Source organism: Opisthocomus hoazin, chromosome 20 (genome assembly GCF_030867145.1).
Source record: "Opisthocomus hoazin isolate bOpiHoa1 chromosome 20, bOpiHoa1.hap1, whole genome shotgun sequence".
In the NCBI taxonomy this organism is placed as follows: domain Eukaryota; kingdom Metazoa; phylum Chordata; class Aves; order Opisthocomiformes; family Opisthocomidae; genus Opisthocomus; species Opisthocomus hoazin.
The window spans coordinates 13,630,127-13,656,749 of record NC_134433.1 but is presented as its reverse complement, the minus strand read 5'-3'; the positions used below and the strand labels follow the sequence as shown (position 1 = coordinate 13,656,749).

General features: G+C 42.8%; 2 protein-coding genes across 2 annotated transcripts in view; one reads left to right on the top strand and one right to left on the bottom strand.

Annotated features, from left to right (window-relative positions):
* TEX14 (testis expressed 14, intercellular bridge forming factor) overlaps positions 1–20,515 on the top strand; it is a 32,656-nt gene extending 12,141 nt beyond the window's left edge. Inside the window, exons 10-31 of the mRNA XM_075440060.1 lie at positions 393–544; positions 1,364–1,554; positions 1,778–1,928; positions 2,269–3,161; positions 3,572–3,678; positions 4,842–4,921; positions 5,484–5,750; positions 6,313–6,413; positions 6,742–6,903; positions 7,461–7,554; positions 8,266–8,356; positions 9,680–9,742; positions 10,835–10,962; positions 11,769–11,959; positions 13,515–13,566; positions 14,082–14,153; positions 14,960–15,037; positions 16,540–16,657; positions 16,852–16,947; positions 17,943–18,052; positions 19,294–19,357; positions 19,538–20,515. Coding sequence (XP_075296175.1) covers positions 393–544; positions 1,364–1,554; positions 1,778–1,928; positions 2,269–3,161; positions 3,572–3,678; positions 4,842–4,921; positions 5,484–5,750; positions 6,313–6,413; positions 6,742–6,903; positions 7,461–7,554; positions 8,266–8,356; positions 9,680–9,742; positions 10,835–10,962; positions 11,769–11,959; positions 13,515–13,566; positions 14,082–14,153; positions 14,960–15,037; positions 16,540–16,657; positions 16,852–16,947; positions 17,943–18,052; positions 19,294–19,357; positions 19,538–19,571 — 3,295 coding nt within the window. The 3' untranslated portion in view covers positions 19,572–20,515. The remainder of the gene's footprint in view (positions 1–392; positions 545–1,363; positions 1,555–1,777; positions 1,929–2,268; positions 3,162–3,571; positions 3,679–4,841; positions 4,922–5,483; positions 5,751–6,312; positions 6,414–6,741; positions 6,904–7,460; positions 7,555–8,265; positions 8,357–9,679; positions 9,743–10,834; positions 10,963–11,768; positions 11,960–13,514; positions 13,567–14,081; positions 14,154–14,959; positions 15,038–16,539; positions 16,658–16,851; positions 16,948–17,942; positions 18,053–19,293; positions 19,358–19,537) is intronic.
* A 2,444-nt stretch (positions 20,516–22,959) lies between these two features.
* Positions 22,960–26,315, bottom strand: LOC104339622 (pinopsin). Its single transcript, XM_009945795.2, has 5 exons — positions 25,874–26,315; positions 25,113–25,295; positions 24,441–24,586; positions 24,021–24,260; positions 22,960–23,565 (listed from the first exon to the last, which is right to left on the bottom strand). The coding sequence occupies exons 1-5, from the start codon at positions 26,313–26,315 to the stop codon at positions 23,434–23,436; spliced, it is 1,143 nt and encodes a 380-aa protein (XP_009944097.2). The 3' UTR covers positions 22,960–23,433.
* Positions 26,316–26,623: the final 308 nt, after the last annotated feature.

Sequence of the window (26,623 nt, the reverse complement as noted above, 5' to 3'; positions counted from 1 at the left end):
TCTTCTACACATATGTATACATTGCAAAATAAATGTTGACAGGCTAGGTGGCACCTTCTTGTGTGTTGTTTGTGGTCAGAGAACGCTGGCCTGAGCTAAAAGGTTGTTTGTAGAGTTCCTATTGGGAAATTTTCAACTTTCTCTGATTTCCTTTTGAGTGTAAATGTGTTAAAGGAGATGTTACTTTCACCAGAAAGTCTTTGCTGTAATATGCCAAAATACATTTATTGGTGTGAAAATAATACACACTTTTATTTGCCAGTCTACTCTGGACCTTTTAGGTATTAAAACTAAAAGCAGATATACCAAACTCAGGTGCTTAATTCCAAAAGACACACCTTCTGGTTGAGTGTGCTTTATGTTCCTTTTACAACTTTTTTCCTTTTATGTAGCAAAGATGGCGGAGAACACAGTGATCTGACACGTATTCCTGTCCCAGTCCAGCTGTATAAATGGTGCTCTCCTGAAGTAATCCTTGAAAAAGTTGCCACGGTCAAATCGGATATTTATAGCTTTTGTACAGTAATGCAGGAGGCCTTGACAGGTATATCGATAGGTTTTGGCTTTTGTCGCTGGGGTAACCCACTGAGTGTTTTCAACGCAGTCTGCCAGCCCCCAAACGTCCGTTTAATTCCGCTGTGTGACGGGATAAAACCTTGCTGTGATGGCACATACAGAGGTAATTTGGAAGAGGAACCCTCCAGGAAAACAAACGAATGTAATGACAGTAGCAAAGACTACTGGAAGCTTTTGTAAAATGTAATTGGAAAACTTAAATTTGCACAACTAAAGGATGAGATAAATGGTTGGTATAAGAGAGATGCAATTTTCTATATGGTGGTTTTCTGCTGTTTATTCTACTGTTTGTCTTTCTCCTTCATAGGAGGACAGCAAAATATTCAGTTATTTCTTTGAGATGTGCAAAATGAGCCTGCGCAGCTTTCATCTTTTTGATCGCTAAGATAACTTACAGATAATGTATTGTTATTGTTATTACAGATAATGTAGTGTATATTATGTATTAACTTTGACTATTTTGACAGTGAAATGGGATAAACAATTACCCTAAAAATTAAACCCTCTATTAACTAGTTGGCAATGAGGAATCCAGTGCGTGGTTTACAGTGTAACTGTCCTCCAGAGGTTGCTGTCAGCTCCCTTTAAGGCATCTGCCGTTGAAATAAGATAGGGAGGAGATGCCAGGCTGGATTGAGTGCTCATTTGGTTTGTGATAGTAGTTGTAAATTAGGGTATGTGCAGACAGTAATGCTTCAGTATCTCCGATTCTTTTATTCTTTTTTCTTTATTTTCATTGGCATTGATATACAGCTTGTGACATAAAGTCTATATTTATGTCTTGCAGAGACTCTTCCCTGGAAAGGTCTTGAAGACTCTGTTATTAAGCAGCTCATAATTTCAGGACAACAGCTAGAAGCAGATGTCAGACTTCCTATGCCCTATTACAGTATCGTAAAGTCAGGGCTAGAACCTAAACAGAAGAATCGCTCCATCAAGCTTCAGGATATTCAGTATATACTGAAAAATGACTTAAAGGTGACTTCTAGAATTGTAGCCTTTCATGTATTTAAAATGGCAGGTTTGCATCCATTCAGATTCAAGCTGTTCTGCTTAAATCTAGATGGGAGGCTTTTTTGAGCACAATCTAAACATTGAGTGTCCTTTTCTAATCATGGAGGCAAACCACCTGAAAAGAAAAGGTAGAGACATTGAACTGTCAAATATAGCTGTCTTTTATTAATTTTTTTTTTTATTACAGGACTTAACTAAGTCTCAGACTGGTCATGCTGATGAACTGTCAAAAGCACTAAGACCCGCTAGTTTTGCAGATGTGAACATCTGTTTGGCATCAGCTTTTAGCTACCAGAAGAGAACAGGGGAATCGCAGGGAAAAGAGGTAACTGAGACTGGTGAGTTTCTTCTAGGAAGGTGTCACGTGTCCTTCACTTAGCATGTTCCTCAGTCCATAAAGGTCTAGTATAAATAATTGTAATGTGAGCAATTACAGATGTTATGACAGAGTTTGAAAATAGAAAGCGTTCAGCTGTGAATTCTAGCTACCACCCTAACAGCTAACGTAAACTCAAGGCTGTAAGTCTGGGTAATATATGAAGTTCAGGCACAATGTTGTCAGCAACAGTAAGTGTTGTTGGTGTAATCTCTAGAAGATGTTAACTGCTAAATGTATGAAAGCAGTGTGTTTGTTGGATGTTGGAGAAGCAGCTTACCACTTAACATCAAATTTTTCAGACAGCTCTGCTGCCCCAAGATACCCTATTTTTCCTGAGGAGAATATTGCTTTAGTGGACCATGAGGCATCAGCCAGTCTACACCCAGTTGCACAGGACAAAAGTGATGTAGCTTCTGAACTCCAGATGACCCTCGGTCTCAGTGATGTGGATGACAGCCTCTGTAGCTTTGAAATCAATGAAATCTTTGCCAGTTATCCAGAACTTCATGAAGACTTCCTGGAAGGAGGAGCTGGATTAGATCAAACTCTAAAGAATGAAAAAAGGCATCAAAAGGAAGAAGATAAGGCTACCATCAGAGACCGGTATGCATCTCCCGAAATGCACTGTGAGGAAAAGCCAGTTTATGAGGAAGGTGGCTTTTCAGAATTGGGTACAGAGGACAATACAGAAGAGGAGGAGAGCGTAAGTGAGGCCTCTGATCTATGCATGCTGGCGCAGGTGGGAGGAGATCCTGGAAGAAGAATGAGTAGTCTGTCCCAAAACGAGCAGCACATCAGCAAGTGTGTCCTTGATTTAAAGGTTGTTCAAAGCATGTTGCAGCAGGCAGCAGATTCCCTGTGCAGAACAGAGGAGAAGCTGGACGGATTAGAGGCCACTGAAAAGCAAAAGAAGCTGCTCCAGGAAATTGGAATGAGTCAGCTTTCTAAGCAAACTTTTCAAGAAAGGCACTGGAACCGATCTGATGGTACTTGCCAAAATGCCAATAACCCTTTTTCTGGAGTTAATAGTTTTTTATGGAAGGCTGTAGGTCCACCATCAAGTGACTATATTCCACCACTGAGAACATGTCAGACACAAGGAGCATTGGGTGGAGACAGTTTCCCAGCTGTTTCAGGGATAGCAAAGGAAATGGAGGCAGTTCAAAATGAAAAGTGGAAGTGCTTTCATGAGGTGAGTAGCATTAAAGATGAAAACAACCATCCTGATCTCAGCTTCAGTGTGGTGGAAAGCCTGGATGATCAAATGAGCCTAGACTATGAGTTAAAGTATTGAGCAGAGTGACTGTGTTTATCGCTTCTGTATAATAACCTTGAGTCATTTAGGTCCACTTATTTTCCTGAGAACTACATGTTATGATAGTCTGTCTGCATACATATGAAACCTGCTAGAAATCCAGGGCAAAGTTTTTGCTAGGCTAAGGCATGGAGTTGTCGTCCTTTCTCATGAACAGTGCTACTAAAATATAACCTAGGCAATAAAGTTTGCACAGTCTGGTTCTTAGTATACCTCGTAAACAGCTCAGCTAGTGATTACCAGAATGCCGATGTGTGCTGAATCATGGCTTGTTGGACTCATTTCAGCATTTACTCCCACGTGTTTCTGTAAGATGCAAAAAAAAGTTCAACTTTCAGTGTCAGAGAGGAGGTGATTCACATTCTGCAGCAAGTGGAAGTGAAGAAGAGAGGTGGTGAGTTTTGATCATATTCACGAAGAGTTAATTCTAGCAGATTCATTTTGATACAGCCACTGTCACAAATAGACACATCCAGGATCGAGGATGGTGTTAAATATTTTTTTCAGTAAGCCGAAAGCCATCTGTCCAGTTAGGACCCTGCTGTGAGTCGGTGTCAGCTGCAGAGCGGACAGGGTGACTGCTGCAACAGGGCAGCTACTTTCAGAGAGTGGTGTTCAGACAGATGCAAAATGCCTCTCTCATGGAGGTCGGTGGTCTAAAACTGTAGCAGTGCCTAAGGAGAGCAATCTAAGAAGTTAAGGTGATTCTCCTCCCTGCACAGTCTTGTTCACTTCTCAGTAGAAAAACTTTGGCTTTCGTTGTTGTAGGACTAGGACCCATGGTAGGGCCTGTGGGAGTAGAACAGTCTTACTAAATGGAGTGACACCAGAGTGTACATTATTTCATTCTATTTGCTGTGCTTTTTGATGTCGTCCCTTTTGTATTTCTAAGTATGGGTGGAAAGTAGATGTTAAAAGTACCTGGCAAAACTTGTGCAAATTAATGTATCTTATTAGTTGGAAAGATGGGGACAGGCATCTGCTTCAATGCTTGGGTCAAATCCGCTCAGAAAACTGGTGCTGTCTTTAATTTAATTCATGACCCAGTTGGAGAAGTAAGACCCATTGGTAAAAGACATACTTGGTTAGAACATAAATACGCCAGATGCTGACGTGTGGTTAGATGGTCAAGTGGATGAACTCCAGGTTGGAATTGTGTTGGTGAAGGATTGTTGTTATCCAGGTCTGAAGTTCTGAATATGTGCAGCTGTCCACTGATCACCTTACTGACTTAAATGAAACACCTCTACACAGCATTGATTGTCTGTTAGTGTTTATGTAGATATATTGCCTGAAGGCAGTTGACAGCTTTTGAAATCTAGATTTTAATGTACATCTTGTCTGGTTGATCTGTAATAGACCTAAATAACTGTCTGTGCTTTCTAAGCTTCTGACGGCTCAATCTTCTAGTTCTGTTGGGTTCTTAGAACATGTGTCCTCTCAGTCTTTTCATTAACGTGAAACCAACTTCTAGTCTTTTACTGACTGGGGAATACTTAACACAATATGTTTGTGCATTAACAAGACCTTGATGCGTTTCGTAACAATTTATTATAGGTGCTATCCAAAATCAAGATATGAAATGTACAGTACAGAAACAAGTGAGGAGAGAAGGATGATGCAATCAGAATGGAGGAGTAAGTAAATCAGTGTTAACTCGTCATTAATGTTAGCAAATTTTACTGCAGTGCAGTGCATTAAAACTTAGCACATTTTGTTATTTAGGAAAGGTTTGTGTGCCTTAATTGCTGAAGCTCTATTAGGCTGTTCTTGGATGGAAACCAAATGAGTAGGATCTTGTCTTGCACATTCAGGGTATAAAGTAATCACAACCACATTAAGATGGTTTGATTATAAAGCTCGAGGAATTTCTAGCCCTGTTGGACGATGTAAGGGAGGGATAGCTTGTGAATTTAGAAAGGGTAGTATGGTGATGACCAGTGGATGGCAGTACAGGCATGAATAATAGAGAATGCAAACCAACAAAAATTGTTCATGTAAAGACATGTCTGTATCAATTTATGCAGGTTTTAAGCTTTCCTTAAAATGGAAGGAAGTGTTTAGCTCTTTTCGTGATAAAAGGAGTTTATAGGCTATAACTTTAGCATTTCCAAGTCTGCAGACACAATGAAACGCAGAGAATGCTCTGAAGGTCTGGATTCTGTTGTGTGAACTGTTAATTTTGTTATTTTTGTGTAGCTGAAGTAAAGCAAATGGCCAGAAGAGTGGCCTCAGGACAACTGAAACTTGGCTCTCCGTATCCAGCCAGTGAATGTACCTCTGAAAGTGAAGCAGAGAGTATGAAGGAAGCCTTTCAACATGTCACTGTTAGAGTCCAAAAAAGTCAAGACCAGCAAAGATATAGGTGGCAGACGGGTGATAATATTGAGCCATGGGATCTGGGTGGTGAGGATAGGTCTGAATCTGAGGAGAGTGATCTGGAGTCTGCATTCAGAAGTTCTGGAGGTAAGGTTGAAAAACAAAAAATAATTTCTTCTCTTTTCATGTCTTTCCATCTCCCAACAGCTTTCAGCTTCTGTGACTTTGTTACAATAATTGTCAATTTAAGCTTCCAGAGTCTTGCCCCCAAAGCAGGTCAATCACTCGGTCACTGGTGAACATAAATAATAGACGAAGATGAGTCTTACGTGTTAGTAGGTGGAGGTAGTGTCCAGTGAGCCTGGAGACCCTGTGTCGTCATTGATAACCATGTGTCAGCATGGCAGACCCAAAGCTTTCAAATCCCCGAGTATGGTTTCACACATTGTCTCTTTCACTTGGACTACAGAGATGCTCTTCTGTAGCAGCGTGGTGGGTAGTGCTTTTGTGATAGTTACCGACAAAGGAACAAGGAACGCTTCACATGCCTAGATGAACGATGTGAGCACTTACATGCCATTGCTTCTCCATGGTCTGGACAGATAACGTAGTTTTACTGTGTACTGTCATTGATATTCTGTCAGTGGTTCAGACCACTCACTTCATATTATTTTTTGCCTAATAAATTTGTTCCATTCCAACATCCTAGGGAGAAGTTGCCAGTCACCATCACAAGATGAACAAGCAGAGTCTGGAATAGCCATCCATAAGAATTCAGTCCTTCCTCAACAAGTTGAGAATCTCTCTAGAGTATGTATAGTAATCCAAGAAATCTAGTTGCAGCTAGCTATCTGTAAAACAGTTTAGCCTGGTCTCTCCATGTTGCACACTGAACTGCCAAGACAGCTGATCTTTTCAGTTGTGGTCTAACCACCCCCCCTTCTCCCCTCCTTTTTTTTTTCCCTTGGTGCTATAAACCATCAAGGTAATGTAAGGAGCAGGAAGTAGGTTGAAACTCAGAGTGATTAAATTACTGCATCAAATTGAAATTATATTTTTTGTTTAACTTTATTGACCGAAATGTGTATTCTTTGCTAGAGAGTGGAGAAAGAATCTCAAATGATGACATCTTTCACAGGGTCATTCAAGGGAATTACATTCTTCCCTTAATTCATCTCCTGGTGTGTCTGAACAATTCATAACTCCTGATTTCCTTCCTCCTACTACTCATGGAAGTTCAGAACTAGAGGTAAAAATAACAGAAAAGACAGGAGTGAAGCTTGTGTCAAGAACTTTGGACGTAAGTTATAAAATATGTGGTTTTATTATGCTCCCATTTGATTTGAAGTGCTGTAGAAAGTGGGAGAATGACAGCTTTGTTTCTTTTCTTTTGAAATAATACCTACAAATAAAGATTTATCTACAAGTAAGAAAATTCTAACCCTGTTCCTTTTAAAACACACACCCCTGCCCAAAACCAAAACAAAACCCAAATAACTAAAACCCCACAAACACCCAGACTCCCAAAGCACCGGGGCCATGTTTCCTTAATTTGTTTACTAGGAAATTACATAATCTGTGGCTGAGAAATTTTAGGCAGTTGATAATCTCAGCCTTTCCTTCACAGCTCTATCAATTATAGTACTCAACAGTCTTAAAACAATCTTCCTTAATTTCTTGAAGATTTGAAGCTATTGTATGGACTATTAAATCCAGTCCGTGCTTTTGCTGATAAGCGCTTGAAAAGTTCGTCTCTACATTCTGATTATTGTGAGCATCATCCTGTGAGAGTTGTCCGACCCTTCACAGCTTGCCGGTGAGAAATTGAATTTGCTTCCTTCCCCCCCCACCCTTCAGACCGCAGATGCTGAGGGAAAATTAGAAGATACTTGTGAAGGACTTTTACAGAAACAGTTGCCTGAAGATGCAGGATCAGGTATTCAGATTTCAGGTAAATGTGCTCTTTCTTTTGAAGGTGCTTTTGAATAGGGGAGATGTGTCTTGTTGCACTTGCATTTTTGTCAGCAACACTCCTGTCAGAAGGCTGGAGCTTGATTCTTCAGGGTCACTTGGTCTCATACTCCTTATTTTAGTGAGAGTTCAGGACACTCAGGATTTTGGAAGATGAGATTTGGGCGCTGCAGTCATTGAAATATTTTTGAGTGCAATAATCATGTACTTACTGTGTTTCAGGTAAAAAAAAACAAAACCAAACTTGTTTGCAACCTTTCTGTTGTTACCCTAGGGCTAAGTTTAATGTTTTTGTGCAACTTGCTATGATGCGGGAAACTGAAGTAGAGTTGTATTTACACATTAATATTCTTATTGCTGGAAGGGTCTTGAGCCTAAAAACAGTAAGAGCTGACATTGTGTGTGTGCAGAATAGTGGAAGGATTATTGTTGTTTCTCTAGTCTGTTGCCTCTCTTAGCTCAAATTTGTAAATGTTGTGGTATTCCCCAGTGCTTCAGTGGTTGATTGTCTGGCAGCTGTGGTATGTTTATGAAAATGCATCTTTAAAACGTATTTGTCTCTTGACAACAACAAAGGTCCACAAGAACTAAAAAATTTAATAAACTTGCAATTTCCTGTTCAATGAGTTGTTTTGCTTTCTTTTGTACTTGCAAAACCCAATAACAGGGAACATTTGTTATTTGTATTCAGGAGGAAAAATACTATTCTCCAGCACAGCGGCACAGAAGTCTGGCAGTAGCATGCTAGGAATGAATCAACTTAGCCATATGCCTGCAGCCAGGTAGATAGACTTACTTTCATCGTTACTTCAAGCATAAATTAGGTTATAAAGTGTGCTCTCTTTATTAATTCTGCTTGTATATCTAATATTCAAATAAGATGCCAGTGGTGGTTTTTAATGATTATCTACATATCATAGTGCCTTGCCAAGAAAATACTAAAAGAACTTTCACAAGTCTCATGGGATTTTGTGTTTTACAGTGTTCAGCTTTTTTTTTTCTTAATGAGGAAGCTAAAATAGGAAAAATAAGTCATATATATATATATAACAATTCCTTTTACACTGATAAACTACAATCTTAAACAGAGCAAAGATAATTCAAATTAAGGCTTCAGTCATCTGTTTTGATTTTGTTGCGCTTTGGTTTTGGAGCTCGAGTGGCATGAAGATCCTGCCTTTTCCTCTCCTGTGGGAACAATCTGATGCAAGTATGCTCACTGTATCTGGCCTGCAGATAACATTAACCCATGCTTGGAGACTTGCAGTCTCATCTGTCAAACATGAGGTGTTTATATCCTGTATTTTTGTAAATTTTCTGTTCTACTAATATGCAGAGATGCTGGCCAGAATCACCACCTCATGCTGCAAGGGGTACTTTCGCTTAAAGAGAAGCAGTCCTCGCCCTGAAGGTCTTTCAGCAGTAGCTTTCAGGCTTCCTAAAAGCCCCTAGCCTCCCTGTAGCTCGGCTTCCCTTGTGCTCCTCCAGAGTCAGCAGCTGCTTGCTTTCTCCGAGTGTGGGAGTGAGAGCTGCTCTTACTGTCTGTCAGTGTGGTGGTGTACGTGCTCCCCTCCACTGGAGGAACTAAGTTACCAGTGTCAAAGGTGGGCAGCAATTCTGTAAATACTTGGCCTTGAGGTAAAAGGTAATGGCTTTTGTTGCTCCCTTCACTTCAGAATTGAGCTTTTGCCAGCAGGACAGAGAGGACTGTTGCTGTCTGACCATCTGATTAATCCGCTTTGACCTTGAATGGGGTTGTTACAGTTTGAGAGAATAGCTTACAATGCAGACTGATCAAAGGATGATAAGACAATACAGTAGTGATGTATGTTAATAGATTTTTAGTTAACTTGCAGTTTTGTTCTGTAGCTGCGTATGTCAATTAGAAGTTTTCTCCTTACTGGATACAAATCCATAATGTGCTTAAACGGCATTTTTATCCTAGCACTCTACATCTTTTAAGGTTTTAAGCAAAAAGTTTTTATGAGCTGCAGTCTACCTCTGAGAGAAGGTAGTCCTTTAAACTTTTTGAGAGAGGAAATTACATATATTTTCATAATTCTCTGAGAGGATCAATGAACATGACCTTTCTACCCTTATTCCAGTGTTGAAGCAGCACGGGAAGCGATACTGTGGGAGCCACAGGAAGAATGCAGAGAAAAAGATGTGTGAGTGTCACAGGCCATTTTATATCAAAACTTCAGCAAGTTGGTCATTATCATTGTAAAAGTTTTGTGTTGATGCAAAACAGGGAGATGAGACAGACCAAAGCTCAGAGAGAGAAAACTATCTGAAGTATTACAAGAATATTTTCTCCTGATGGGAGATTGGTATAAGATTGGTATAAGAGAGTCATCACATACACTTGTCCTTAGTTTGAAATATTTTTGTATTCGTAAGTAATTAACTTAGTGTTAATCTGGGTGTGCTTCTTCACATGGAAGTGTTAGGATTCCTTGTTTCTTCTGTCCAAATTACACACAAAAAAATAAAATTAGTTTAAAGAGCATATCAATGGTATGTAGCTATATAAATTTTATTACAAAAATAGTCTTGTGATTGAGATTCTTGGGAAAAAATTTGCAGAATAGATTTGTGACTTCACTAGTAAAGTTAGATTCTTTTTACAGGTAATGGACATCTGCATAGAAATTACTGAGTTGTTACCAGTAGACCTCTGTTCGTTTCATGGTCTTCTGAGGACAGTGTAATCCAGGGTATATCTGCAGAAGATGTTGATTTGCTTAATATAATCCCAGTCCTGCAGCCACTTAATAATTTTTGTAACTTGAGTGGACATCACTGCCTGTGCAGATCTTTAGCAGTTTCAGTTTATCTGAGTAATTCTTTCAAAGGCTCCTAAATCCTACATTTAGTCTTAATTAATTTGTATTAAACCTTGAGGTCTTCCCTTGGCTTTGAAGAGAGTTTTCTACATAGTGGTCACATTAGAAGTTCTTGTCCTTTTTGACAGAGGCAAGTTCCTGAGCTTGCTTTTATAGGAGAATTATTACAGTTAAGAAATCCTGTAAAGGAAAGCAAATAATTAACCTTTTCTGTCTGCAAGGTTATTGAAGATGGTGATCTTCAGCCTCCCAGGAATTCTGTGGGAAGTTTTCAAAGGGACTATCTCTCTTCTGGAAAACTAGATAAGACTGAACAAAATTAAAATCTAAAGAAACTGAAAATACCAGAATTTAGTGATTCACAAGTGTAAGAAGTGGTTATTCTAACTGTCAGAACATCTTTCAATACTTCAGATCAGTGACAGATATTCAGGATTTGTCGAGTATCCCCTGTGAGCAGGCGCACTACTACAGGGATACAGATTGTAAAACGTCCAGAGTGAGTCATGCACCGACAAGCGTCAGCACTCCACTCAGCTCAGGTAACTGCAAAGAGGAAAGAAGGAAGAACCAGTGAATTACTTAACCTTTCTACACCAGGAGTTGTACCTTTCTGCCAAGACTTGCAAATGTAACGGTCATTGATGTGAATCATGAAAACTCCATTCGAGTAGTACCGATGGAGCCGTCAGGCTTGGAATATGTAACCACAAGAAATGCTGTACATGTTGTTTGAAATCTCATTGTTTTGGGCTGGATAGTTACAATAGTTTGTAGCTAGAGCCTGTTTGGTCAAAAGAAATCTCTGAACATAGAACTAAAGGAGAATTTACAGGGACATGGCTGAAAAAGCCACTATCTGAAACGTCTCTGAGAGATAATTACTTGGTAGTTAATGGTAGCCTTCATAAATCAGAAATTGTTTCAGTCATTTAAAATTGATTTGGCGTGATACATGTAGATTTTAGCATTTTAAAGAGTGGCAATGTCACAAGCACGTAGTATGTTTTGAGTGTTGATAAAGTGATCTCAATATTTGTTGATTTTAAGTGTGAAGAGCAGTGAATTACTGTTTGCTTTGTACTTTCATTAATTTGGTGTAATACAGTAGTTGAAATTTCTCAGTTGGCAAAGTTTTGCATAAATGAAGTCTGAGGTGAACTCCTAGGTAAACTCCTAGGTAATCAGGTTGGACTTCTGTGCAGAGATCATTCAGAGTTTCCTGTTCAGGTGCCTGTTAAAGTACAAGAAACCTTTTTCTGCTTCCATTGAAATATGGCCAAGATACCAAAAACAAAAAAATAATTTTCCAGCTTTGCTGTCATCATTTCCTTTTCTTTGATTCTAGAAGAAAAAAATCCAATAGCCTTTGAGAAATACAAATACTGCCATGAAGTAGCTTCAGATTCTTCCTTTTGTGGTTCTCAAGAGATCTCCTCTGCAGTGTCCAGGACGTTCACTACAGCCTATGAAGAGGGAAGGAACACTGAAATTCCTCTGGTTGCTTCAGGAGTTTGCTTATCTGAATTGAATGAGCCTGTAAGTCTAGAAAATTTACATTCTGCCAGCTATTCTTTGAAGTATTTTTAAAAATATTTTTCCTTAGAATAAATGCAAGATGAGGGGCACGTTAATACTTCTAGGTCTTCGTGAGTATTTTGGAATCCTGGATCTGTTGACATGGTGACAAGAAATTCCTGATTGATTTCAAAGCAGTCAGTGTGTGCCACTGATTGTACAAAGAGTTGGCTTTCCTTTGCACCTAATTGTGTTTAAATTGTGACTGCCATCAAAGTGGCCTTGCCTGCCCTCTGTCCCTTCCCTGGCTCTAAAGAATTGCCATTCCCCAGCATTGGATCTGGTAATCCTGGAACACCAAAGTGGTAAGTATCTGCAAAATGGCTGGGCAGAATAATTTTTGTTGTGAGAGGAGGGGTCTCCAGCTTGGTCTGAAAATGGGGAATAAATGTGAATGAAAGTAAACACATCCGCATGGGTGTTCAGGTATGTAAGTTTTTGTGTGAAACTGAAGAATTCTCAAAACTTAGTGTGGGAAGGTAAATGAGTAAGTAAAACGAGTGATTCCTTGAGGAAGAAAAGTAAGGTGGAAGCCTCCATCTAGTACTTTGGAAGTAAGTACATATTCAGAAAGCCCGTGTATTAGGGGGTTAAGTTTGTCCTTTTTATGCCCAGATGTGACACAGTGTTATCAAATTTGCTGTATCAGAAAATCCTCTCTCTTTGGAGTTGACAGTTTCCAAGGTCACTGTAGTGATTTCCAGTAATCTTTGGGGAACTGAAGGTGTTCTGGAGCCACAGCATTATCTTAACTGTCTTTTCAGACAGTTATATATAAAACAGTTGCGTTTATGCCTTTCGTATTGTTATTCATAGATGGGGTTGTCATTTAAAGATCAAATTGGAGTTTGTTTAACCAGAACAGTAGTGATTGCATTTGTTGTTGTCAGGTTAGGTCTGTGTCTTTCTGCTGGTGTAGCAGACAGTTGGAATTCATTAAGCCCATTAACAGTGCAGTGCTGTCTTGACTGGCTCTGCAGAGACACTCAATTGTGTCACTTTCTTGTCTAAAAAAAATCTTATTCCAGGCTTAAGTGCATGAAGCACCTGTTTCCATTTTTGAGAACAGTGAGGACTTGCCTGTGATTACAAATTCTTGATTTTTGGGTGCTCTTTGGTGAATAGGTTTGCCTGGCTTTAACAATTAAAGATTCAAAGCAGAGAATGGGAATTTAAGAGATGTTGGAACTGTCCTTTCAGAGAATTCCTGTCCAACTGTCCACACGGACTGTTGAAATGAGTAAAGATCATGTAGCTGACAGTATCTTATGGCCGGCTAAAAGATGAGCGCGCAGTAGCCTACACAAAAATTTTGACACATCTGACTTGCCTGGATGATACCTCTGTTTTCATATTTTGAACTGATTGAAGAGCTTATTTTAAAATTTAATGGTCAGCTAAGGCTTTAATTAAGGCCTTACCTAATTTTGATTTTTAGTATGTTGAAGGGGAGGATTGAAGACCAGCAGTTGTTCAGTTTAACTTCTTGTGTTTCCTTCTGTATGATCTTACACAGGATGGGTTGCCGGTAGTTGCTTCATCCTCGAGAAGCACCAGGAAGGCATCTGGTAAGTCTCTTAACCCAGCCCAGATACAATGATCAATAAACGGAGAAGCAGATTTGAAAAGAAATTTTGCCGTTTTACTTCTTTTGTCTTTTCTCTCTCCTCTCTCTTTCCCCTCTCTTCTTTTTTTCTTCCTCCTGGGCACCTCTTCTTTAAGGGATAAAGACCTTGCACACAACTCTGTATTGCTAGTGGTAATTAGGTTATGGATTGTGTGCGCACCTGCAGATTAAGAACTCTGACCTCTAATCAACCTACTTTTGAAGTGTAAACATTACTGGCCAAAAATGTGCAGTACAGGATTGAGAACTGAATGTGCAAGTCTAGCTCTAAATGGTTTTTCCATTATGAAATTGTTCAAGGATTTTTGATAAAATGTGCATGAGCCAGGCTCGTGCAGGTTGATAAATGAAATATGTCAGCAAGATGCTGTCGTAATGTAAGCCTATATCACAGTTATTAAGGATTAATCACTGCTAATTAACTAGACTTTTTTTTTTTTTTTTCCCCTGTCTCAGCACTCTCACAGGCATCTAACCACTTCATTGATGAGCTGCCGCCACCGGCCCAAGAGCTGCTGGATGAAATTGGTAAGAGGCACTTCACCCAAAATGGTATGAGGCTTGCCAGCTGGGTTCAGTCAGGATTTCTCACAATTCATTCACTACTAAAATACACAAGAGCTTCCAAATTAGTTGCAGTCAGGTCAATGATTAGGAAGTTAGGCATCAACAGCTTAAATAGCTGGCAGTTATTTAAGTTAGTCCTTGAGGTTTCTGCATGTCACGTAATGGTTAGTTGCTGCTGCTGACAGCAGCTAGCCTATGGGGTGCAGATGTAGTTTAACACTGAGATGAGTTTTATGTAGACTGAATTTTTCGAAGTGTCTTGGAGCAATGCATGTTTCCATGCGAGCCGGGCAGCTGCATGCCGCAGGTGTTTCTGCAGCGTTTAGTCTCAGTGATTAGTGTTTCTTTTTGTAATCACATACATCTTCAGACAGAACACAGTGTAAAAACTCTGTGTTGTTTTTAATGGTTGTGTTACAGAAGAATTTCCTATGGTTTTATTCAACTATAAACTCTTCCTAAACTAACACCAGACATTTGGGATAGTTAAATGTGTATAGATCCTGTGCTCTTAGAAGTGGGGCACCCAGACACATTCTAATATTTTTACTTCCTCATTCACCAAAACAAGGACATGTGGAGACTGGCATGAAGTGAATAAATGTTCGTCAGAGACAATTTGTAGGAGTAATATATGAACTAATGATAGATTATGTAAAGGTTTTAATCTCGGTGTGAATGGATAAAATAATATGGTACTTTAAATTGTATAGAGTCAGTTTAGAAAGAGTATCTAGATCAATAAAGAAATATGCTGGTTTTAACAGAATATTTAAAGCAGCAAGATTCCATCGCTCAAGACTTTAAAGAGAAGGAATTCTGTGACTGCAGAGTGCAAATAAATGGTTAGTTGATAATAATCATAACGTAGAGATTACAAATAGAAAATTACTTTTGTGTAGCTGCAAAATTACTGTGAATACTCGCCACTGTATGTTCAGCTGTACAATAAACTTAGTTTGTTAGCTTTTTTTATATTTGTGGTTCAGGAGAAATTTGAGAGTGTTCTTCCTTTTTTGGTGTTCTCACAAACACCCCCTCCAGCAGTGTTTGCTGTCTTTCTCTGTGTATTCACTCTCTAAAGTCTGCAGGGATCTGTTATGGAAGGCTTGCAGGTCTGAACTATCAGAATTAATCTTCTACTCTTTTTGTGCCACTGCAATGTATTCTGTGTTCAAACGCAAGTGACGAAACCTGCAAAAGTATAGCTGGTGGGCAGCTGATGTGAAATAGAGCTGAAGTTTCCATTCTGGGGGGGTGGTTCAGTTGAGAGAGTGGCCAGTGCTCGCTAACTGCTTCTGTTTCTTACTCACCATAATGAAATAATGCCTCTGATCTCATGGTGTAAGAAAATAGCATCCACTGGGTAATCAATATTGTCTTTCCTGTTCTGTTCCAAAGATACCAAAGATAGCAGTAGTGAATCTTCATGCTTCTGAAACTGCAAATAGTAATAAGTGGGAATAATTTTTAAATGTACAGCAAGTAATGTCAGAGGAGTGGAAAACCTAAATCTCTATAGGCTCTGCATTTGTTTCCAATGAGTCAGAAAGTGAAGAGCGGCATAAAAAAAAGAAAAAAGAGACAAAAAAAGAAAAAAAAAAAGGCAGAGCATGAGTTAGTCTGTAAAAAAGCTAAATAGCATAGTCACTTGAGAATGATACTGGTACTTGTTTGTGTTATCCTACAGCTCTCTTAGATCTTTTCCCAAAGGATAGAAGCTACTCTGCCTTTATTCATAGGAGTAGCTTGTTTTTAGGTGGTAAGGAGTGCAGCAGCCTGTGTTGCTTGCTGTTCAATCACTGTGATTTTGTTGTATTTGCATAAAGTACAGCTATTTCAGACTCCATTTTTGTGACAGCCTACTGCTTCCTGCTTATCATAGCTTAGCAGAAGGTGGCTGAATATATTCACATGCTGTAGGGAACAGAACTTACGGAGATAAGTCTTGGGGGGGGATATCATTGGATTTTGCTAAGTAGGGTAACAAAGCTAACATCCACAGGTTTTCTTTTGATTTTTCTCCCATATCTAGGATTGTAAGGGGAAAGATTAAAGATTAATTTCCACATGCATTTTTCATTTTAGTATGAAGCGCAATGTGCAGTCCTGTGAATCTAAAAATATGTTACAGTAAAATATTTATCTAGGTCTTGCTACTGGCCACCTTCTACTGTAGATGATGTGAATTTGTTTGACTGGTAGCAAATCTGATGACTGAGGAAAGAGTAATTAAGAAGTCGACAACTGGAAGTTTCCCAAGCGCAGTAAATAAAAATACATTTTAATTTCTTGATTATCTTCCTTCATACCTTTGATATTAAAATCTTTCTGTTTATGTGAATAGTTCCCGATCAAATTAAAATGGAAGGCAGAGAGTCACAAAAAGAATCTGAGAGAAATGAGAAGAGAAACAATAGTGTATGGACTAAGGAGTCATTTACTCTCGCAGAGGAAACAGAAAGGTACGAAAAAAGGACAATAAGGGATGTTTGGTTTTGAGTTAAAGATTTAGAATAATGATTCCAGTATATTTTAACAAGATTCAGTGCTTACCATAAACCAACTTTTCTAAGAACCCTGGTAAGTATGACTGTTTTCTTTTAAAATGTATAATATTAAACTTGCCAGCATCCATTTTAAATCTTTTATTCAACAGGGCTCACTCTACTCTTGACGACATTTTAGAAAGAATGCTCCATGCAATTCCTGGAGATGAGGAGATCCAAGAACAACCTCAGGGATGCACTCTTGGGTTAGCTGATCATTGATACTTTATTCATAAGCTGATTTTGTTGATGTTCTGTGTACAGACCTCTGCAGGACTTTTCAGAAAATGTGGTGTCACTCCTTAAAGAGTAGCGTGTCAGGGAACTTGCCTGGAGACATCAGTCTGAACTCTCCATAGTAAATTGAGAGGGGAAAGAATATTTTGTTAATGTAATTTCCTGTAGGTGGAAAGCAAATACTTCAGTAGGCTTGGAAGGCAGTGCGTAGTCTTCACAGAAATCAGAGATAATTTGGCAGAATGGTGATTTTTTTTGAGATAGAGAAGAATGTACGTTAAGAGAACAGCTTCATGAAAGCTCTTCAGAAAAGACTTTAGAGAAGACTTTGGGAAGATGGCTATACTGTCATGGCAATATAGGAGGAAATGAAGAAAATGGTGGAAGTCATATGTACTTCACTTTAAGGAAAGGATTCATAGCCCAAATAACTTTTCTCCTCTTAGAACTAAAGATCACAGCCTAGTAACCCTGAACAACTTCTCAGTAAATGCCAGGGAGTGATCGTACGTCATTCCTAACATACATCTTACTAAGGAACACAAGATAGTCTTGTGTTTGGTGTCAGGATTTTTTAATTGAACACAAAAGGCAAATGTCATGATAACCAGGAGAATCTTGCTGACAGGGCAGGCCAATTCCTGCAGTACATGCGCTGCCATGTTCATAAATGGCTCAATCCAAAGCCCATTCACACTTGTAGTCAGACGATATTTACTTAATGCTGTTACGGAAGGAATCCTTGGAGTCTGCGTATGGATGTAAAGCTAAAGCACATCTGTAGTCTTGGAGAGGAGAGGCAGTTTGGTTGGAGGTCAGAGGGGACAGATGTCCATTATAGGTCCGGGTAAAAATCAAAAGGCATCTAGTATCTCCAGGGTCTTCTGTTTTAGTGCTCTGTATTCATCCTGTCCAAAAGAAAATACAAAAAATGGGGGTGATACACAAAACTCTGTCATTTAAGGGCTGAAAGCCTGCAAGATCCAGAAGATGTTGGAAGAAAGAAGGGAGTAGAGGAAGCCGGAGCCAGGGCCAGAGGTGGAGCGCCAGGAAGCTGTGCAGCGAATTCAGAAGGTCGTCTTCATCTGTAAAGCTACTGGATGCTGTGCTGGGCAGTGTTGCATTTGTTGTATCGTTAGCACTCAGTTTGTCAAGCTTGCACAGGCTAGCTTTTTTGCTTTTCTTGATTTCCCCCATCTGCGTGCTGCTTCTACGTTGTGCCTTTAAAGGAGAGGAAGCTGCTCTAGACTTTAAGTCTCTGGAGACAATTGAGAATTTTCTGCTTTTTGGGGGCCGTAGAGACTGACAGCATTGTGGACCGTTTGCTGGAGTTGCGGAGTGTCTCTCAGAGAGAGAGCGTGGTTTCCTCTACTGACTCAAAAGCACTGAAAGGCAGCTGATAATGCTGTAGCTGTGTACTCTTTGGTGCTCTGCCTCGCTGGCTGGGGCACCGGAGTGCTTTCCACTGTGAGGACATTGGGTACTATCAGCATGTCTTGATACGTACCTGTGATGTGTATGCCAGTGTCACCAAAACCCTTAAACATCTCTTGCGGTCTCATGTCCCCTGGCTTTCCTTTAATAGAAACTAGGATTAAGGATTTCTCTGTTCTGTAAGTCCAAATCTCCATTAGGAACTGTCAAACTGACTGGTATTCTACTGCTAAAGTAAAAGGTTGCCATTTTCAATCTTTCTCGGTGAAAGATGTTTCTTGTTACAGGAAGGGGGCTGACATACTTGCATTAAGTTAATGTGCATTTAGTGCTGTGCAAAAAATATGAAAGAACTGGCATTTTGTCTGGAAAGAAAAAGGCAATAGCCTTTCATTATTGGAGAGAACATCTGATTTTTCAATGGGTAGCCCAAGATGACTTAAAGGAGGCTGATCTTCAGCGTTGTGGGCATTTAACACTGCCACGGCAGTCAGCTCTACAGCACGTTTGGCTTTGCAGTTAGGCACCCAAAGCTGGAAATGTCCCAAATCACTAGTTACTTGTGAAAATCTTGGTAATTTTTAAACCCAGAGGTCTGGAGGTAACATCCTTGCACTTATTTGCACAGCATTAGCATATATGACTCTATTTTTTGTCAGACTTCTAGAAAAAATGAGCTGGTAGAGATTGGGTTTCAGGTTTTGAGAACAGAATGAGTTCTGATCACAAAGAGGGTCCTGTGTAATGGGTCTAGAGAAGAGATCTGTGGCGCTTGACTCGGCACCCTGCTATGTGCTGACAGAACTAGCGCTTTGTCTTTGAAGCGCTGTGTGGCTGTGTATGTTCTGCTTGGTTCTGAACTGAATTTACATGCGTTTTAGACATGCGTCCTGAAGATCAGAAATCCCACTTACAGGAACAGCTATCTTCATCTTCACCATTCAGGTGAGCGTCGCTGTGAATTAAACTGGGCTTTTGGTAGAAACCTGTGCATTCACTGGCTGCATGAGATACATTCTTGTTTTCCATGTTGAGGAGATGAAAGGGGCAAGATGAAATCCCATTCCCTTCAACTTGTAGTTTGATACAAGAAAAACAATCGTGTAACTTTTTCCACCCCCACAGGATAATTGTTTTGGATCAGAGCTCTCCTACATGATTAACATGGATAGTGAAGAAGTTCTAACACATCACCTGCTGGCTGCTGCTTGGACAGTATGCAGCTTGCGAATTGCAACCCTTTTCGGCCATATAAACAAGGTTAAAGCTCAGACTGGTTTGAACTGCAGCAGCAAGTACAGAAGAAAATCTGCTGGTTTGCTTTGTAACACAGTTTGAGCTGGTGTTACGCCATCATTGCCTATAAAGGCAGTATCAGTAATATAGCAGAATTGAACTGTTTTCTGAATATAATGTTCTTATGAAACTGGCTGTGCGGTGGGGTTTTGTTCTTCGCATGCACGCTGTCATCAGCAGAAGAATTTCTTGCTCTGTTGCACTGTGCAGTTTTCAGCGTTACAGACAAAATGATTGTAATTCTGTGGACGGCTCTGACTGCTCAGGCACTTGTTCAGTTTTTCCATGCTGGAGTGTGGAGCGCTGTTACAGCCCATGTAGTGTATGTTTTTCCTTGCTCATTAAATTTAACAAGGTAATTTCTTGTTTTCTCATTTCTTAGAGCTTTTGTAATCTAGCATTGAACTGATTTGGCTGATTAAGGGGATTAATTGCTGTGCAAAAAGCTAATGAGAAAAAGGCAGTGTTCTTCAGAGATTGCAAGTGCAGCAATACATTCCCTGCCAGCATTAGACAAGAATATGACAAAACCTGGTTAGTATTGCAGGGGTACCTGTTGTTTAATTAAACCACGCTTTTGGTAGGCCTCATCCAAGGAAAAAAAAAAAAGTCCCTGGATACAATTGAGCTTTGGATCGTGATTTTGATGGGCACAGCAAGCTGGTGTTTAACTTTTCATGTGATAAATACTGTTGAGGTGCAGGTGGTGTGAAGCTTGTCCTTGGCCCTGTTGAACAGACCCTGGGATTTCAGCTGCCTGCGTACGGCTGGGTGTGCCACGAGCTTTCGTGTGGGGAAGTGCTGCCTGCCTGTAACTGTTAATAGTTTGGTTTAACAATAATAATAAAGTTCCCAAGGTTATTATGCTTGTCATGCAGTTCTTTTTCTGGTTTTGGGGGTTCTTTTGGGGGTTCTTTGTTTGGTTTGGTTTTTTACTTATTAACTATATTTCGCATCATCAGACTATGTATACAACTGGATACCAGTAGAGCTGCTCCAGGGAAGGTGCTGCAAACTGTCAGGCTTGGGGGAGCTTTCTTCAGAAGAGATCAAGAAAAAAGAAAAATCTTGGATCCATTTAGTCATGTCGCCGTAGTGATGGAGCTAGAGCGGAAGTGCCAGCAGCGAGGAGGCTGCAGTTTGAGTTCTACCTCAGGTTACCGGCAGCGCCAGTGCCTGGGGAACAGGGCCCACTCTTGTGCATTACACAGTTCTGTCCAGACAAAAGTTGAGTATTTTCTTAACCTGGGCTTGCATCAGCTGCAGGTACCCGGCCTTCTGTGTGGGCGAGTTCTGCATCCTTGCCGCAGCTCGAAGAACTTTACATTCTTGATGTAAGCTGCTGGAATGAGACCCTGCTTGACATCATCCTGGGGCTGTGCAGAGCGTTGTGTTACGGTGCAGCCTGTTGTGAGGAACAGAAGAGGGTGATGACAAATGCAGGAAAAGTTAAGTCACAGATTTATTGTGTGATTCTGTCCTTAGTGGCTGGTGCCCTGTAACTGACAGGTAGCCGAGGGTCCTTCCCTCTCCCTTTGGGCAGTATTTTGTTATGTGTCATAGACTTGCTCAATTAAATTAAGAGTAATTGCAGGGCTGCAGCAGTGTGGTGGACTTAACGCAGGCACAGATGTATTTTTACATGCACGTAATTATATATTGCTTTGGTTTGTAACACGTGAAGTCTCCTTAGCTTCTGGGATTTCTTTTTCTGTTTTATCTGACCCAATGGTGAGCAGACTGTGAACCATTTCCCTATCTTTTTTTCATCTTAATGTGGAGAATTTTTATTTCTGTTGGTGGAGAGCCTTTCGAGTAGTCCCATAGCCTGTCTGCTCTCCTTATCGAGGCCAGAACACTGCAGTTGAAGATTTCAGTTTTTCAGCTGCTTGTACTTTTCCAGATTTAAGTTTAGCATGAATGTAAATCATCCTAATAACATAAAGCATGGACACAAAAGCTATGATTAGCAGGAACAATTAAACAAAGACCAGCGAAAGACAGCAGAGAAGATCAGAGGGGGCCCATCTAATGCTGCTTTTCAGCCTCTGAGAGAATGAAAGGCCAATTAATTAAATTAAAACAGAGATACTGAGCCGTTCTAATTCCTTGCTGAGCTGCCAGCATGCGAGCCGTTGTGTGCGTGGGCAGGCAAGCGGCGAGAGGGAGGTCGAGACACGGGGGTGGGGATGCGGCTCTGCCCGGGGGTGCTGGCAGACCCCGCGGTAGGGTTGGGTGAAGACAAGAAAAACACCTGCTCATTCTCTAAGCAGCTGCGTTTCAGCTCCCTTGTACCTGCCGTCGTTCTGGGCTTGGTTTGGGGATTTTTGTTTTGTTCTGGTTCTGGAGCAGAGAATCTCAGATGGAGAAAAAACCCCTTGGTCTCCCAAGTCTCCTCATAATCCAGATTGCCTTCCTGACTGCGTGTGAGTGAGGCGATGAGCAGCTTCCAGCATTGCTTCCCTCTGCCTCCTGCCTGCGTTCGCTGCAGCAGCAAAAGCTGTGGAAGGTGGTGGGAGGAGGGGGGAGAGAGAGAGAAAACAAAACTGCGGAGGGGAGAGTGAACCTTTAAATCTCATGACTGTGGATCGGTCTCATTTTGAAAACAATTTGAGTGTTCGGAATCAAATTTTGAAGGACAATTAGCTGTGAAGGCAGGCAAGCTGCTGACAGCATCTCTGGAGAGAGAGGAGTTTGATAAAGCAGAGTCTCGGGGAGTCGCTGCCCGCGGTGTTGCCTAAACCTTGTGCTTGGGAACCTTACCCGTGGACTCTGGCTGCATTGCAGCCCACTCGTGTAGGTGCAGCCGGTGTAGATAAACGTTGAGGTTTGGGATTCAGGATCGGGTGTGCAGCTGTGGAACCCCACGCAGGGATTTTTCTCTTTATTTCTTTCTTACAGGCTTTGGTATCTTTCGCTTTCTGTTAACATCCCGGCTGCTGGGGCAGCAGTGGCTCTGCTGTGCCTCGTCCACGGGGCCTGGTACAACCTGGGGCTTCACCCTTGCTGGGAAATCCGTGCATTTAAGAACTTCCCTTATTGCCTTAAATAAAATACATAACTTTGTGTCTTCGAGCTGATTGTTTCCTTACTACCCGTGATGATGGCAGATGTGGCCCTTGCCACGAGAGGCGGAGTGCCAGCCGCAGTAGCGGGGGGTGAAGTGTTTTCTGTCGAACCCTTGATCAGCCAGTAAAACAGACACACGTGAGCTTGTCAGTGGTCATTAATGTTTATTAATGCAGTCTGCGCTTAAGCATTCCCGCTGGATTTTTGCCAGTTTCACAGCGTGACCCCAACCTTCGCAGCGAGATCAGGCAACGCAGCCAGGACTGGGTCGGTCGAGGGAAGGCAAGCGTGCGGCTCTGTGCTATGGCTGGGACGCTTTGCATCAGGGAAAAATGACCGTTATTTTCTTTATTCTTAAAAGACTCCTGATTCCCCGAGGCGAGGGGCTGGGAGGGAGGGGCGCTTCTTTAGGGCAGTGAAGTAAAAGTTTGTGGTGTATCTGACGGCGGGGTGGCTCCTCTCCTGCTCAAAATGCTGTGTCTTTCTGGGGAGCACCAGGGGGGCTGCTGGGGACCTCCCTGAGCTCCAAGAGCCACCCGTCTCCTTGCGTGGGAAGCAGCGACTGCTCCGGGCTCTTCCCGGTGCCCATGGTGGACGGGGCTGGGTGGACAGGCTGAGCCAGAGCCCAGGCTGGTGCAGGTGGGATCTGGCCGGCGTTAGACGGGGTGGGACGGTGTCACCTTATTCCGCAGCCCATCTGCACGGGGGCCGGGGGCAGCTGGAGTGGCTTTTCCCGTCCCCCCGGGGTGGTGACCGCAGCTCACCATTTTCAGCAGGCAGCTCTGAAACTGGGCAGAGAAAGGAGAGGTTACGTGTCGGGGCAGAAAGCCGGCGTCCCCCTCGGGACTCGGGGGTGAAGGCTGAGGGGGGGACACAACTACTGTGTTTTGGGTGAGATCTGTACCCATCCCCAGCCCAACTCTTTGCAGTTTATCGACAATAAAAGTTTCATTCTATTTGCTCTGTGTGTTCCATGAGCAGTTTGCGATCTAAAATTAAGTTGCCTGACCCCATAAAATCACGGAAGCAGAAAATGAGCTCTTGCTCAGGCTCGGAGGCTGCTCCCTCCCTTTCCATTTTATTCCCAAAACCTTGCTGCTTATACAGCAGCTCCTGGATCGAGCCTGCGTCTACGTGCCCAGATAGGATGGATGGTTCCTCCACATTTTATGAGGCCGTTAAGTTGTTCTCCAGGAGCCCCAGTGGATCTGTGCTTTCCTTAGCTGGTGGCTTTCTCTCTCACCTGTTTGTTCATGAAGACGTAGATGATTGGATTGTAAACCGTGGCGGTCTTGGAGAAGTAGGAGGGCAGGGATGCGAGCGCTGGCTGGATGGCGATGTCCTTGTTGGTGGCCACCACCAGCGCAAACGTGGTGTAGGGCAGCCAGCAGACGAGGAAGGCCATCACCATCGCGATCACCATGCGCGTCACCTCCCGCTCCGCCTGCTGTGTTGTGTCCGAGTCTTGCTGCTGCGCCGCAGCCTGCCAGGAGTTTGGAGAGAAGCCTGCTCGGCAGCTCCCCACAGCACTGCCATCCCTTGGCGCCCGGAGATGTCAGCGCCATCGGCTGTCGCAGAGACCTGCCTCATCCCGACTGTGAAATGCCTCGCCAGTGTTTTGTGAGCGGAAAACCATTCCCTCCCCCGTACTCGCCGTACTTACCGCTCTCAGGGTCATCAGCAGGTTGGCGTAGGAGAAGAGAATCAGGCCGAGGGGCATCACGAAGCAGGTGACAAACAAGGACAAGATGTAGCTGTTGTTGCTGCTGCCACCCGTGTACCAGTTGGGCCCGCAAGAGGTTCTCAGACCTGGAACAAGTATGTTTTGAAACAAGCCTAAGCTGATCCTGGGCTTGGATGGAGGCTCGGGATCAGGCTCCAGCACAGCAAATGCCGGCGCTGTCACCTCTCAGCGATGCTGCCCAAGCTCCCTTCACTTTCCCATCCCTGAGGGCCTGGAGATCAGGCCCTGCTGTTTCTGCCTGGCCAGCTACTCTATGGAGGAGGGTGAGCTGTTGTGGCATGGAGCGTCACACCAAGCCTCCACCGCAGCAGATTGGGGCTGGGGATGTGCTGGGTGCTGCTCGGTCCGCTCCGGCACCCAGAGCCCCTCGTGGCCTCGAGGTCCAGCAGACAGGTAGGAACGGCCACAGCGTGTTGTGCAGTGGGGAACTTCTGAAGAACAACCGCCCGGAGATGACGACTGACTGAGCGAGCAGGAGGTGTTAGCATTTTGAATACCAGAACAGAGACTCTCCAACTACCCTGCGCTTGAAAACAACACACAGGAAGAAGCTGTCGAGTTGAGCTCGTGTCCAAAGTGCATCTCCCCTACCTTCAGGCACGTAGCTGCTCCAGCCCAGGAGCGGTGGGGTCGTCCAGAGCAGTGACCAGCTCCATGTGAAGGCACAGCCACTGACGGCGTGCCGATGCTGGAACCGAAAGTCTCCCAGGGGTCTGCAGACCACCACATACCGCTCGAAGGCCAGGATGGCCAGGGACCACAGCCCCACGATGCCTGGGGAGAGGAGGGTTTGGGTCTTGGGAACAGGCTCTGCTGCCACTCTGCTGCCCATGCTGGGATGTGGCAGCTGGCGATTGAGAGCTGTTGAAGTAAATATTGTTGTAAACTGTCAGATGTTTTTCTCACGGCAAGGATAGCTGTGAGGATATTTGGCCTTTAAAAATGAAGTTGGCAACTGGGTATCTGTGACATGTTGTGGATGTGACCACGGTTTCTCCACTGGACTGTTCTCAGCAAAAGGTTTTGTGCAGTGTTTCTGGAACACACACAAAGACCCATGTGGTGATAGAGCAGCCAGCTGGCACCCACGAAGCACATCCCGAGAGAGGACTCCTCAGGTGACAGTTCCCTCCCTATGAAGAGCATGTGGTGACCTGGCACAGCCAACCACCTACTTGACCCTTCCCTGAACTGAAGAATGGCTGAGGGACATGAGTTTTATGTCATGTGTGAATGCATGGCCTTTAGAAGCAGCAGCAGCAGCAAGCTGATGAAACACCCCCAAAGCTCCTTCGCTAAATGCAATGACACCAGCCAAAGACCAAGGTAGGTCCCAAGGTTCGGGTCCTTACCTGTCAGGGAGACCATGAAGCCCTCCAGCTCGCACATCCGCTTGCCAAACACGAAGAAGCCATTGATGTTGTTGGAGAAGCTGACAGAGCTGCCGCAGAGCGTCACCAGCAGGTCGGCCACAGCCAGGTTCACCAGGATGTAGTTCAGGGGTGATCGGAGCTTCTTGTACCTGATGGAAACCACAATGACCAAGCCATTCACAACCGAGGCCGAGACCACAACGATGCCCATCAGCACGGCCACCGACAGGTACAAGCCCCGGGGGGCCTGGTGGGGCCACTGGGGGCCATCGAAAGGCCCCGGGGTCCCCGTATGCGGGGGCTCCTGCGAGTGGTTGGAGGAGTCCATCGGTCTTCTGGAGCCGATGCAGGTGACCCTCCCCAAAAGCAAAGCCTCTTTATAAAGCAGGAGGGCCTGACACGCCCCAGAGGAGCTTTGCATCAAAATACCTTGAGCGTTTATTTAATCTGAAAGGTTTGTTCTCCCCGCCTCCCTATTTATAATCAGCTCTTTATTCCGGAGGGGATAAAGAGTGACTTAAAAAAAAAAATGTGATGACTGAGCAGTGCATCATTTAATTGAGCAAATAGATTTTTTTTTTTCCCTTTTTTTTTTTCTCCCCCTGTCTGCTTCCCACCTCCCTTCCCCCACAAGTGTGACCCCTGCGCTGGCCAGGCGCCCGGGACTGGCCAGTTATTCCTGGTGCCATGGGCTTTCTCGGCCACTGTTACTCCCATCCCGTCCACCCC

Bases quoted from the DNA above. Each gene is read 5' to 3' on its own strand.
- LOC104339622 (XM_009945795.2), bottom strand. From the start codon at position 26,315: ATGCAAAGCTCCTCTGGGGCGTGTCAGGCCCTCCTGCTTTATAAAGAG. The intron at 25,296-25,873 runs GTAAGGACCCGA...TCCTCTCCCCAG, and splicing joins CTTCATGGTCTCCCTGACAG to GCATCGTGGGGCTGTGGTCC. The intron at 24,261-24,440 runs GTAAGTACGGCG...AACTCCTGGCAG, and splicing joins TGCTGATGACCCTGAGAGCG to GCTGCGGCGCAGCAGCAAGA.